Raw genomic sequence first — 14,562 nt, 5'->3', positions numbered from 1 at the left:
AAAAATATTTTATTAAATTATTATTTCCTATACCGACATCAAACTTTGAAATTAAATAAAAAAAAAACAAGGTTTAATTTATTAATCAATTTATTTATTTAATTAATTTTTTTTTTATTTTAACAAGGTTTATTTTGCAAGCGAAAATTACAAAAATAATTGACGGCGAGTAGATGCGCGCGCATTCGCGCGCATGCGCGTCCGTCTTGTTTACGGCGCACCTCAGGTCGCTACGTCATACGTCACACGTGTGGAAGAGCGAGGAGCCGAGGCGGCAACGACGACCTTCGCGGGCGGATTCTTTCTCGCATAATTTTCTCGACGCTGTCGCGATGTCGATCAGACCGCTTTGGCCCGATTTGCGGCCGCGAGCGACCGATCCTCTGTGGTTCAACGCCGATCGGCCGTGCGACGACGAGACCGAAGTAGCCGCTCTCGAAGCGGAGCACCAGGCCTGGGTAAGTGTGCGCGATTAACAGAAGTAAACAATATTGCCGTTCGTACATCGTTTCCTCGCCTCTTCCAGAGAGATCACGTCCGGGTGCAGGGTTACGAGCACATCCCGATCGGGAAGACTGTGAGCGATGTAAGTTGAGCTAGAATCTATTCTAACCTAAGTGTCACGGTTTCTTTTATTTATTTTGTATTATTTTTGCAACTGTTTTGCTTTACGCTCATCGAGAATCTACGTTAATTTAATCGCCTATTTTTATAAACGTATTTGGTTCTCGTTTTTAACATAGTTTGTGCAGTTTGTTTCAGTAGTTTGTGTTTTGATCATTGAATTTGAGTTAAATTATTTATATAATATTGTTTCATGTAATTTTTAAAATTTAAAGGAACTAATAAATAGAGGAAAGATAAATTAATATACATTATAGCGCAAGAATGCTGTTAAGTTTTCGCTAATGTTTATTTTTTGTTTTTTTTTATGTGAACATCTGTAAGGATATTATATATTTAGTAAATAAACTAGTGCCGTATGAGTACCATATAATATAAATATATATACATCGATAGAAGCACAAGAATCAGTTCTTCTATTGTTTCCTGAATCTTATATTTACAAATAACAATCAAGATCTCACAGATTATCCCATATTAAAGACAGTTCATATATAGGTTTAAAAAAAAGTTTTTTTAGAGTTAAACAAATCTGTAATTCTATAAATTATAATAATTATATAATTCTATAAATAAATCTCCTTTGGACATGAAATTTTTAATAAACTAGCAAAGAAAATATATATATATTTAAAGAAATTATTCAAATATATAGTGATAGATTTTTTTATTAAAGAAGAAACAGAAGAATTGCATATAATTAAATGTTAGCCATCGTATCCTGATAAATTGCGCCATCAGGTGAGTTTAACCTGTGGTTGCTATGATAGCTTATATTCTTTACCATCAGTAGAAACTTTATACTATAGTCGATATTGAGATGTTGTATATTACCAATTTTCAATTGTAATAATTAGAAATATTTGGATTGCGTAGCATTATAACGAAGTTGTAAAAATTCACTGCGTCTTTAATGCCTTATCAATTATGCTTCAAACATTTGCAGGTCGGATGCATCATGATCTTGTTGGATAAACAAATTTAACATTGCATTTTAAAATATATTTCACAAAACTTGTTATTTATTTTTCAATCTTTTATATGCGCATCAAATATTTTACAGAGATATCAAATTGTCGAGCATAATTCTAAGTTCTATAGTTTCTATAGTTCTAATGATATACGAATATTTATACAATCGATGCGTTCGACCTGGAAAGCACGTAAACCGGAACTGAAATGTATCGATGATGCAGAATGCATAATATTAATATACTTACTTTCTCGCACGAATGAAAAATGTAGTTCAGAGGATCGGAGGGGGAGGAGGAAGAAGAGGAGGAGGAGGAAGGTGAGGGTGAAGAGGAAGACGAGTCGGACACCCACGAGGAAGAAGAGGAGGAGCTCGACGAGATTGACATGGAAGTCAGTTATTCTCATCATCCGCAAAGGTCCAGCCCAACAGATACTGTGACCGCTCCGGTATCCATAAGGATGGTCAACGCATCGAACTTGACTCGTTATTCCTAATAATTCAACTGTACATTGATTGCCAACTGTACATTGATCAGTGTCAAATGTACATTGATTAATTACTTAATCATCTATATTGAATCGTGCGTAATTATGCGTATAGCTGTATAGCGACGTAATCGTCGTATGCGATTTTCGTCTTATAATTCTATAGTAAATTATTTATTAGAGTCATATTAGAGTCATGCCGATCGATAGCATGAATAAAAGCGTAGCGTTCTTTCCTTTTTACTCTCTTTCTTTATTCTTTCTTCGATTCGTTCGACAAACGTATTCAACATTCCGAAATCGAAACTCTCGCTCGCGCTTAGGTTTAGGTCAAGAACCTGACGTGCGACTGCTATAAGCCGACGTCGGTTCTAAGTGGTGCAAATTCCATCGTGACGTTGGAAATTGTACGACCAGCGAATTCAACGTTCGGCGGTAGACGTCCGGGGGCATCTCTTCGAGGCGTCCAGGCCCAGGAAACGGTCGACGAAGTATTAGCGCGGACAGTAATGTCTTCATTCCTTGTATACGTCGAGAGCCTCTCTCGAGAGGAGAGGAGCGACTCGCGACTTCGTCCGGAGCGGTCGAACAAAAGCGCCCGTCCTTTTCCTTTTCCATCGCGGTTCTATCTTTCCCTCTCTTTCTCCTTCTTTGGAACGGGCCGGCAAAGTCGCCTCGTTCGCTCTCTCTTTTTCTCTCTCTTCTCTTTCTGGCGAAGAGCTGTGGAACCGCGTCGTGCTCGACCGGGACACTCTCGGTACGCTCCCCGTGTACCCACCTATACTAGGTGTAAGTACACGCGAGAATGTATTATATACCTTTATACAAGGTGTCCAGAAATACGCACTTAAGGCAACGTGATAGCTTTTACAATCCGAATAGTAATTGTTTTTTTTTTTTTTTATTACAAAGGTTTAAAGCATACCTAATTATAATTTACTGTTAAACGATCGAATGTGGTAACTTTATATCAACCGCTCGCGCATTTCGCTAAAATTAGAGATACAATTATTCGTGCGATTCTCGCAGATGGACTGTTTCGAATATACGCGATTGATGAGTCTTTTGATTGCTTATCTTTTCGTCATTTTTTGCTCTGCGATACTTTTAAGTGTCGAACCTTTCTGGACATCTTGTACATACGTTATTATTATATAGTTTTACGTACATATATATGTGTGTAAATTTTTGTGTAAAAAAATGTAATATATATATATATGCATTTTTATATACATATATATATATGTACGTGCGATATATACGTATACACAACGCGCCAGCTCTCCTGGCGTGTAACTGAAGTAAAGCCAGGTTGGTGCCCCCGCTAGGGTGAACGAACGGGTACGCTCAGGCAAAAGCGAACCCGTGTGCCTCCTCCTCCACCACCATCGCCACCTCCTTCTCCACTAGCAACAACGTCCTTCTCCTCCCCGTTAAACGGAGATCGTCACCGCGGACTCTCGCAAGACGAGAAAAAATGCGAAAATTGCTCGCTCGCAATAAGAATTTCGCGTTCGCGCGGATCCACGACCTATCGATCATGCGTGCGTCATATACACGTTCGCATATTAAATTATTGAGAGAGAAGTACTATAGCGATATCGATCTACCTGTATTCGGCGTACTCGTGCCAACGTGCGATAAAGTCTCGCGCCGGTAATTCAAATAATTCAACATGATCGCATATCGCGCTATGATATGAATCCTATATATGCGCAATCAAATTTGATTGCTCTGCACAGTTTGTTTATTATCGCATCTTTACGCTCGCATTGTCTCTCAGGTCATCGTGGAAAATCTGCGCTCTTCGAAACACAGCGAATGAAATGTAAACTTATTTTTCAATTTTATTTTATTTGTACTTGCGAACAACTGAAGCATTAATCGAATGAATGTAAAATATTTCGCACGGGCATACGTTATATTATTGCGCATTATTATAAATATTCTTAAGTCAGTTTTTATTTTATAGGAATCGTTTCTTATGTTAAATATTTAAAATTTTAATTAATGATTTTGTATATCGATTTTAGATTCGATTTGAATGTACTTTTTAAGGATTTACATACTATCCTTTTTTTTACACAATCGTAGATTTCGTTCAGAGTTAAAAGCGATGATATAAATCGTGAAGACATTTTCCAATTACGCACGAGAATATCGTACTTTGTTTATGTCAATCAAAATTGTTCTTTCGTTGCGATACGATATCGATTTTTAATAATTTTAAGAAAATATATAATATCCATGATTTACGATAAGAGTTGGAAAATGAAAATTTGGATTTATTTGAACATTTTTTAGATTTTTATTAATGATATTATTGAAATAGTTTCATGAATCAGGAAAAATAGATGACAGACTTTTTGTTTTATTTTAAACAATTAATTTTGAATTTACATGTAAAAAAGTTACAAGTACATTTATATATAAATGTTGAAAATCAAATGTTGTATTTATAATTACGTATACGAAACAGTATAGTGTATAATACTTTATTTGAATATAGTATCTAGATTTTATATATATATATATATATTTTATATGTAACCATTTCGAAATTATTTTTACATTTTTTAATTGTAAAAAGACAAAAAGTGTGTACCTCTCTTATGCGTTTAAGCATTGTTAAATAACTTAATAAATATTTAATATTGCTTTTAATTTATTCCATCATTCATAGTTTAAGAATTTAAATGATAAAATTCTATTCTAATTGCGTTTAGTAGAATCAAAAAGAAATATGGATGTGTAGCTTTTATTTAATCAAATATCTTTATCTGTCACAAATGAAATTTATATTCGAAAAGATAGAGAACCGTGAATCTGTTTTAATAATACAGGGATTAAAATATTCTGCAATTTGTTCCAAGTGATATAACACTTTTCAAAGACATATGTATAACAAACATAATTATATATATGCACAAAGTATAAACACGCTTTCATTTGGCATTCAGAATACGCGCATAAATTCTGAGATTTATGAATCACAAGTTTGGTGCGGATTATAATACCGTCTAGATTTGCGAATTGATACCAGTCATATCAGATCTATAAATCTTGTCGTTAGGACAAAAATAGATATGTTCACTTTATCCATTTTGAATAAATTTTTTTCCTTTTCTTGTATCACTCTTCTCGTAATTTTCATATACGGGAAATTAAAAAATTTTGATATATGAAATATCTATGTATATATATTTATTAATATGAAAATCGTCTAAAATGATAATAATCAATGGTCATTTAGAAATGGTTCTATAGGTACTGATCTAATAACAGTCAACAATAATAAATATATGAGGCACTAATCTAAACGGTTCCAGTGTTTGTTTACTATCCGAAGTTGATTGATTCTCTCGCCTACGAGCGAGATATATCTGATCGAAAATTTTGTTGGTTTAATCTCATTATTCACAAAAAGGAGAAGAGAGAATTTCGACGATTGCTACGCGTGAGTTACATTCGCGCTAATATTAACTTGACCTACATACAGATTTTGATCTAAATTTTTATTCAAGGTCTCAAGCGTCATTAAGTATATATTATCAAGCTATTCGAAATTGTTCAGATTAACGCTGCCTTAATTATATATTCAATTCATACTTTTACTACTATTTTATTTTATTAATTTCATTATTTATATTAAAATTCTGTATAAAAATAGATTTAAAAATAAAAATATATAAATAAAGAAATATATTTAATATTGTGTATAAGAATACAAAATATTGTAAAAGTGCTATATTGAAAATTTAACTTGCAAATATATCTATTACAATATTAAAATTTTCAAACATTCCAGCGAGATATCGATTCGACGTCTAGTCGACCGATTCGATATATCGATTCGACCGTCTCGCGGAGGTGCATTTTGTTATATATATGTTTATAGTTTATAGAAATCAGACTGTTACATATTTATATTATATATATATATATATATAAATAATAAAATAATATAATCTATAGGTATTTATAATTTATAATATAATTTATAAAATTGATTTGTTTTTATTTTGATCTCGCGATGTAAGAGGAAAATAACCTCGTTTGCACAGCGGGATCATTCTTTTTCGATGATGCTGATTTACGGCATGGATTGATTTTCTCTTTCTCTTTCTTTCTCCCGCAGAACGAAGATTACGCCAGAACTCTCTCGGTCGCTAATGCTGAGTTAAGCGCCCTAACCTGCCTCAAAAGACGCTGCGCGACGTAGATGAGATAATAAATTCTGGTTAACTCTGGCGACAAAACGAAGGGACAAGAGGAAACTCCAAGAAACTGCGGGAATAATAAATTGCGTTTATTAAGAGCTCCGACTCTGATATCTCATAAGAAACATAGATAGACGCTTCATTTTGACGTCAAAATAACGTCATTTTGACATCGTGACGTCATTTTGACGTTTCGCATGACGTCAGTTTGCTAACTGCGGGTATATTTGGCGAATGTTCCCCGGGAATTGAAAATGATTCTTCCGCAATAGAATGAACGATTCCCTCTGATTACGGCTGATTGAAAAAAAAAAGGGAGAATTTCCACGGCAAATTAATAATACGGGAATTAAAATGGATAACAAGGTAGGCGATTGCTATGGAGATGGAAGAGAGAAGGACGGACGAAGGTTGCGGAAAGAGCGAGAGAAGGAAAGTTATTGAGAAGAGGAAGGGAACGAAAAGGCGAAGGAGGATGCTGCGCCTCGGAGAAGCAAAAGAGAAAAATAGCATATGGGAGAGAATCGATTCTGCATCGTAATAAGAGAGAGAGGGAAAGATGGAGAGGTCGTGCGAGATGATCGGAAAGTGCGTAAAGCAAATTGGATAACCGAGAGAGGATCTAAGGATGAGGAACTATATAGTTGCGCCTCCGGCTTGTAACAATGTTGCTGATTTCGATGAGACAGCCGGTGGTTGGTTACGTAAGTCCTGAGCTGAAGAAAGTAGGAAAAAGTAGACGAGCCAGCGCGAGTGAAAAGGAAAAAAAAACGCAAACCGGTAGCGTGAAAGAGAGGAGATGCAGTGGGAAAGAGATGGAGTCATTAATAGAGAGGAAGAGATCGGAGCAGCGTTCAATAATGAATTCAGGTGAGAGGCTATCGGAGATCTTATTGCTTTTCTTCATTATTTTCTTTATTTTGCATCATGATTTCATATGCATTTCGATTATTTTGTTACTCATTATTTATTTAATTTATTACTTATTTTGTTTTTATATATTATTGTAATTAATTTGCTCTGAAAACTATCCAAGTTCTAAATATTCAAATTAACTCATTATTTATTTAATTTATTACTTATTTTGTTTTTATATATTATTGTAATTAAAATTAATTCATGAAATTAATTAATTATTGTAATTAATTTGCTCTGAAAACTATCCAAGTTCTAAATATTCAAATTAACTCATTATTTATTTAATTTATTACTTATTTTGTTTTTATATATTATTGTAATTAATTTGCTCTGAAAACTATCCAAGTTTTAAATATTCAAATTAATTAATATTCTTACATGTCAGTGATAAAGAAACTGAAAATAGTTTTCAAAAATAATTTATTTGATAAATAATCGATATGACAATTACACTTGTCAGTATTTCGAGGCGCGATATAACCTCGCATTATCTTCCAGACAATATTTTCATTTCTCGTGTCTTTCATTTAATTAAGGGCGAATTTTTAGTCATCGATCGATCAATCGATGAGTAAAAAAACGCGCCTTAATTATATATCGCATCACGTCGCTCTGATTGATCGAGCGTTTCACCCTAAACAAATATATAATTGCAACCACAATCTAGAGTGCTGCTCCCTGGTGCACTTTCGACCGATTCGAGTGCAGAACTCGCCGACCAATGGTTGGCCGAGGATCCCTTCGTCCTGATTGGCCGACCGCTTCAGCCTACGTAAGCACGCATTACGAAGCTTAGAACGCTGCTGCCCTCTACGTACTTTCATCGTTCGCGGTCAACAGTTGTGTGAAGCCGCCTGAAGTTGACGAAGTTCGCGTTCGCGAGTTCACCGAGTTGGATCGGGAGGAGTCCGCTGCTTTTTGGCGCGAAAATTTCTCGGAATTTTCGGCGTTGCCGGTCGCGTGCTACACGGCCGATTACGCGTTTCCGGTTGTACTTCCGCCTCGTCGTATCGAAGCTTCGCTCCGCGACGAACGAGACCCATAATTCTCGCGAAAATCTCTCATCGACAACGAAGCCGGTCGCGTCGCCATCTTGTCTTCGGAGTCGGTCTACTGTAATGTCGGACGTTGGCTCTTTCAAACATTTTCTCGCCGGTCGTTCGAGTCGGAAATGACCGGAGAAGAGCGAGAGATACATTCATTAGTCGAAATTTGACAGATCATTTCGCGCTCGGAAAAAAGTGCCCCGTTTTTCGCGACATGTCAAATTCTCGGAAACTCGGAATTCGCTCGACGAAAGCTGATTTTCGGAATCTAGATTTTATCTACCCGAGTATTTCGATTGGAGACAGTTCGGGAATCGGGAGGATCGCGAGTGCGCTTCGTCGAATATTCAGTGAAATAAATAGAGTGAAAAAAATATTCGGTGAGAAATATATAAAAGTGTATAGTGAAGCGTGCAGTGATCATAATTTGGGGAATGTCGGCGACTTCAAAGTGCGTCGCAAAGAAGTCGCCCTCGTCGTTCGTCGAGGCTCTTCGAGGAGCAGCCTCGAGAAAAAGCGGCGACGTGAAAATGGAGCGTCGGTTTCGCGCGCGAATAAGCTCTCGCGATTTTCGCGTTTTACCGAAACGCGTCGGAAATATGATTTAATTAAAACCCGGCGTCGCCGCTCGGCGCGACCGAAAAAAAGTACGCGCGCGAGTGCTTCTACGAGGAGGAGGCCCGGGGTGGCATCGGGCAATGGCGGAGCAACGATATGGTAAATCATTTTTTATTATTTATTTTAGTATTACAATTATTTATTTTATTATATATTATTTATTTTGTATTTTTTAAAGGCTTAATTATATATATTTTCTCGACGTAGAAAGATTGGTTTCCCCTATTTTATTTCATTATTTATATTCAAATTATAAAAATATATTTAAAAATAAAAATATATAAATAAAGAAATATATTTAATATTGTGTATAAAAATACAAAATATTGTAAAAGTGCTATATTGAATTTAACTTGATTATGATATCCGGTCAATATATTTTTCATTGCTTTAATAAATAATGAATTTTAGTATTACAATTATTTATTTTATTATATATTATTTATTTTGTATTTTTTAAAGGCTTAATTATATATATTTTCTCGACGTAGAAAGATTGGTTTCCCCTATTTTATTTCATTATTTATTTATATTCAAATTATAAAAATATATTTAAAAATAAAAATATATAAATAAAGAAATATATTTAATATTGTGTATAAAAATACAAAATATTGTAAAAGTGCTATATTGAATTTAACTTGATTATGATATCCGGTCAATATATTTTTCATCGCTTTAATAAATAATGAATTTTAGTATTACAATTATTTATTTTATTATATATTATTTATCTTGTATTTTTTAAAGGCTTAATTATATATATTTTCTCGACGTAGAAAGATTGGTTTCCCCTATTTTATTTCATTATTTATATTCAAATTATAAAAATATATTTAAAAATAAAAATATATAAATAAAGAAATATATTTAATATTGTGTATAAAAATACAAAATATTGTAAAAGTGCTATATTGAATTTAACTTGATTATGATATCCGGTCAATATATTTTTCATCGCTTTAATAAATAATGAATTTTAGTATTACAATTATTTATTTTATTATATATTATTTATCTTGTATTTTTTAAAGGCTTAATTATATATATTTTCTCGACGTAGAAAGATTGGTTTCCCCTATTTTATTTCATTATTTATTTATATTCAAATTATAAAAATATATTTAAAAATAAAAATATATAAATAAAGAAATATATTTAATATTGTGTATAAAAATACAAAATATTGTAAAAGTGCTATATTGAATTTAACTTGATTATGATATCCGGTCAATATATTTTTCATTGCTTTAATAAATAATGAATTTTAGTATTACAATTATTTATTTTATTATATATTATTTATTTTGTATTTTTTAAAGGCTTAATTATATATATTTTCTCGACGTAGAAAGATTGGTTTCCCCTATTTTATTTCATTATTTATTTATATTCAAATTATAAAAATATATTTAAAAATAAAAATATATAAATAAAGAAATATATTTAATATTGTGTATAAAAATACAAAATATTGTAAAAGTGCTATATTGAATTTAACTTGATTATGATATCCGGTCAATATATTTTTCATCGCTTTAATAAATAATGAATTTTAGTATTACAATTATTTATTTTATTATATATTATTTATTTTGTATTTTTTAAAGGCTTAATTATATATATTTTCTCGACGTAGAAAAATTGGTTTATTTTATTTCATTATTTATTTATATTCAAATTATAAAAATATATTTAAAAATAAAAATATATAAATAAAGAAATATATTTAATATTGTGTATAAAAATACAAAATATTGTAAAAGTGCTATATTGAATTTAACTTGATTATGATATCCGGTCAATATATTTTTCATTGCTTTAATAAATAATGAATTTTAGTATTACAATTATTTATTTTATTATATATTATTTATTTTGTATTTTTTAAAGGCTTAATTATATATTTTCTCGACGTAGAAAGATTGGTTTCCCCTATTTTATTTCATTATTTATATTCAAATTATAAAAATATATTTAAAAATAAAAATATATAAATAAAGAAATATATTTAATATTGTGTATAAAAATACAAAATATTATAAAAGTGCTATATTGAATTTAACTTGATTATGATATCCGGTCAATATATTTTTCATCGCTTTAATAAATAATGAATAAATAATGAAATTAATAAAATAAAATAGAAAAGTAGGAAACCAATCTTCCTGCGCCGAGAGAATAATTAAGCCTTAAAAAAATTAATAATATACAATTTTAATATTGTGTATAAAAATATATTTAAAAATAAACTATATTAATTTACACAATATTAAAATTTAGGCCTCCTACAGTGATAGGGAGGGTAGAACCCATTGTAATTATTATTTTTATTCTTGAAAGCGACAATTTACAGACTCATGTTTAATGCCAAAAATACACAATATTAATTGCAAAGTTTTGGTAAAATTGGATCAAAGTTCTCCATCAATAACACAACCCAATTTTCTGTCGCAGGATATTTTCTCCATCATCTCCTCGGGACATCGACGTACAGCGAGATCAAATTACTGGAAGAGTCTGGAAGCTGGAAGGAGTCCGGGGCGGCATTCGAAATACTCTTAAATCAAAATATTTTCGAACCGCTCGCGCCGGCATTTATTGTGTGCATGAACCTGAAAACAGCAAGTGCGAGAGAAATAAAAAAAAAAAGAAAAAAGAGAGGAGACAAACACTTGCATCCTGACGGTGCGACGACGACTGACGCGGGCCGCCGCGACGAGAAACGAGAGCGGGCCGGCGACGGAGAGCGCCGATTGGCTGGCGTGCGCGCGACAAGGACGGCGCGAGCAGGAAGAGGAGCGAGAAGTTAGGCGCACTTCGGGGAGTGCTCCGACCGTTCGTTCAGTCGGACGCGCGATTACAGTCACGCGAGACGCTGCGTACGGACGGACTCCTCTCTCTCTCATTCTCTCATTCGCTCTTCCGTTGGGACGAACCGGGAACTTCGAGGGAGTGATCGACGACTTTCGTAGCCACGTGCCGGTGAAAACAGCGACGTCGACGGCAGAAAAAAGAAGAACGCTTGAAGAACGGCGTGAAGTGCGCCGATTTCGCGGGGCCGCTTCCTTCACCTTCCGCGATCGCGAACCCACGCGAGTGTCGCGCGCGGCCCTTCACCTTCCTCGACTTCGGTCCCCGATGAAGCGTCTCCTCCCGGTCGTTTTTCCCTCCCGCGCGAGGAAATAAGGAAGTGTGGGTGTGGGTGCGCGTTTGTCAGGTGGTGACTTGAAGTGAGTGGCGAAAGGAGAGGCAGCTTCACGTCGCTTGGATCCATCCCGCGTTATCTTCATCATCGTTTTCCCGGAGCAACGGATTCGGATGTCACGGACGTGTCGTCGACGGTGAGTCGAAACTCAGGTTTTCTTAATATTACATGTATGTATATAAATAGGCGAGATGTACTGGACGAATTGCACGCCATTTCTTGGCGTAATCTCTCTCTCTGTTTTTTTTTTTTTTTTTTACTTTTTCTCGCGTGCGACGAGAATAGTGGATAGTGTTACCGCGGGAGAGCTGGCTCGCGCAGGTTGGGAGGAAGGAGGAAGACGGTATTAGGTTTCTCGCCTCTTACTTATGGGTTTTTTCGTGGTTTTAACTGAAAAAAAAAAAATCGTGAGCGAAGACAAGCTGAAAAGCCGCGAGGCGATTGTCGTCGTGCTTTTTGGCGAAACCGGTGAAATCGAGGCGGACAGAGGAGATCGTTGACCCTTCTCGCGCGAATCCGGATCGACGTAAGACGTCGAAAGTTTTTTGGCCGAAAGTCGCGGGAAAAAAAGAGCAAGCGCCGCCGACCCGATTTTTCGTTCCAGTCGTTCTCTTTTGCGCTACGATAAATTTTCGATCTTCGCGAGATGTATTTATTATCTCTCCGGATTTTGCTCGCGTGCCGGCAAACCGATTATTCGAAACTCTTCTCTCGTACATTTCAATTATCTGACGTAATTATACAGGATTCTCTATATGGAGAGATTCTATCAACCGGACATATATTTAATCGATAAGCCAATATGAGATTGAAAAAACAAACGACTCTAAACAACTGGAAACATATACATCCTTTTTTTAAGGCTGCACGGAAAAAAATTAGTTACTATATTGAAAACAAATTTGTTAACTTAATTAAGCCTTTCGACTAAATTATTATTTCGTTAATTAAATATATATTATAGTATTTAAATATACGTTTTGTTAAATTTATTACATATACTTAATTTAAATATTTCTATATGTGTCAATTAATAAAATAATATTTAATTGAAAGGTTCAGTCAAGTTAACAAATTTTTTTTCAGTGTATAGCTAAGCTGTCCCTATATATTACACAGGAAAATTAGTTATCATTCCTAAATTTTAGTTATGGTAGCTAATATTTTTTAGATATAGAATTCTCCATTAAATTTATACTTAAAAAATATTTGTTATTACAAGGATAAAATTCTCTAAAAGTTTATCCTGAAAATATATCATGGTAATTGTAGGACAATATGATATTGGAAGAATTTTATAATAAGAATTTTTTTGATTAAATATTTAATAAAAAATAATTGTACATAGTAAATTTTATTATGTACACAGTAAATAATATTTAATATTAATTATGTGATAAAAATATTAATCAGAGAAACTCTAATAAAATTCTTCCAATACCAAATTGTTTCACGATTATCATGATTTTCAAAGTAAATTCTAAGAATAAATTCTGTCTGTGCTAAATTTTATATTGCGATATAGAGACAACTAAGCTAATTTTTTTTACATTAAATTTTTTGATTAAATATTTAATAAAAAATAATTGTACATAGTAAATTTTATTATGTACACAGTAAATAATATTTAATATTAATATTATTATATATATTAATTTTAATATTAATTATGTGATAAAAATATTAATCAGAGAAACTCTAATAAAATTCTTCCAATACCAAATTGTTTCACGATTATCATGATTTTCAAAGTAAATTCTAAGAATAAATTCTGCCTGTGCTAAATTTTATGTTGCGATATAGAGACAACTAAGCTAATTTTTTTTACATTAAATTTTTTGATTAAATATTTAATAAAAAATAATTGTACATAGTAAATTTTATTATGTACACAGTAAATAATATATTTAATATTAATATTATTATATATATTAATTTTAATATTAATTATGTGATAAAAATATTAATCAGAGAAACTCTAATAAAATTCTTCCAATACCAAATTGTTTCACGATTATCATGATTTTCAAAGTAAATTCTAAGAATAAATTCTGTCTGTGCTAAATTTTATGTTGCGATATAGAGACTAACTAAGCTAATTTTTTTTACATTAAATTTATAGCGTCATAAATGTTGAACTTGTATACCCGATATTTCTCACTTGTTTCGATATTCCTGATATATCTTCGGCATTTCCTTTTATCGTTCTCGGAAATCTATAGCTCGTTTGAGAGCGGTATATAGATTTTCATGATTTATTAAGATTTTCTCTTTCGCGCCGTGAGACGCGCATCGCGGCACCCGTTCGTTTTTAACGCAATTCGCATATATGATTTACGGTGATTCGCTTTATTTAACGTCGTCGGCGAAGTTTTAATCGTTCGAGCGCGAATTTATCGTAGGGGCAGGGACGGAGAAAGTGGTAGTCGCGAGAAAGAGTCGAAATTAAAGCCGATTCCGCGAGTCC

The 14,562-nt window shown here is 33.1% G+C and overlaps 2 protein-coding genes across 2 annotated transcripts in view; both read left to right on the top strand.

Annotated features, from left to right (window-relative positions):
- The first annotated feature begins 213 nt into the window (after positions 1-213).
- Positions 214-2,328, top strand: LOC114937465 (uncharacterized). Its single transcript, XM_029310912.2, has 3 exons — positions 214-458; positions 527-586; positions 1,870-2,328. The coding sequence occupies exons 1-3, from the start codon at positions 333-335 to the stop codon at positions 2,092-2,094; spliced, it is 411 nt and encodes a 136-aa protein (XP_029166745.1). The 5' UTR covers positions 214-332; the 3' UTR covers positions 2,095-2,328.
- A 3,815-nt stretch (positions 2,329-6,143) lies between these two features.
- Positions 6,144-14,562, top strand: part of Eip74EF (Ecdysone-induced protein E74) — a 240,643-nt gene continuing 232,224 nt past the window's right edge. The window contains exons 1-3 of the mRNA XM_029311035.2: positions 6,144-7,175; positions 7,891-8,986; positions 11,345-12,231. The gene's annotated coding sequence lies outside the window, so the exon portion shown is untranslated. The remainder of the gene's footprint in view (positions 7,176-7,890; positions 8,987-11,344; positions 12,232-14,562) is intronic.

The sequence above is a fragment of the Nylanderia fulva genome, unplaced genomic scaffold (genome assembly GCF_048542155.1).
Source record: "Nylanderia fulva isolate GAGA-0341 unplaced genomic scaffold, ASM4854215v1 Scaffold34, whole genome shotgun sequence".
Taxonomy (NCBI): domain Eukaryota; kingdom Metazoa; phylum Arthropoda; class Insecta; order Hymenoptera; family Formicidae; genus Nylanderia; species Nylanderia fulva.
The sequence above is the reverse complement of the archived record's forward strand: the minus strand, read 5'-3'. Positions and strand labels throughout refer to the sequence as shown.

Bases quoted from the DNA above. Each gene is read 5' to 3' on its own strand.
- LOC114937465 (XM_029310912.2), top strand. From the start codon at position 333: ATGTCGATCAGACCGCTTTGGCCCGATTTGCGGCCGCGAGCGACCGAT. The intron at 459-526 runs GTAAGTGTGCGC...CGCCTCTTCCAG, and splicing joins AAGCGGAGCACCAGGCCTGG to AGAGATCACGTCCGGGTGCA. The intron at 587-1,869 runs GTAAGTTGAGCT...TGAAAAATGTAG, and splicing joins TCGGGAAGACTGTGAGCGAT to TTCAGAGGATCGGAGGGGGA.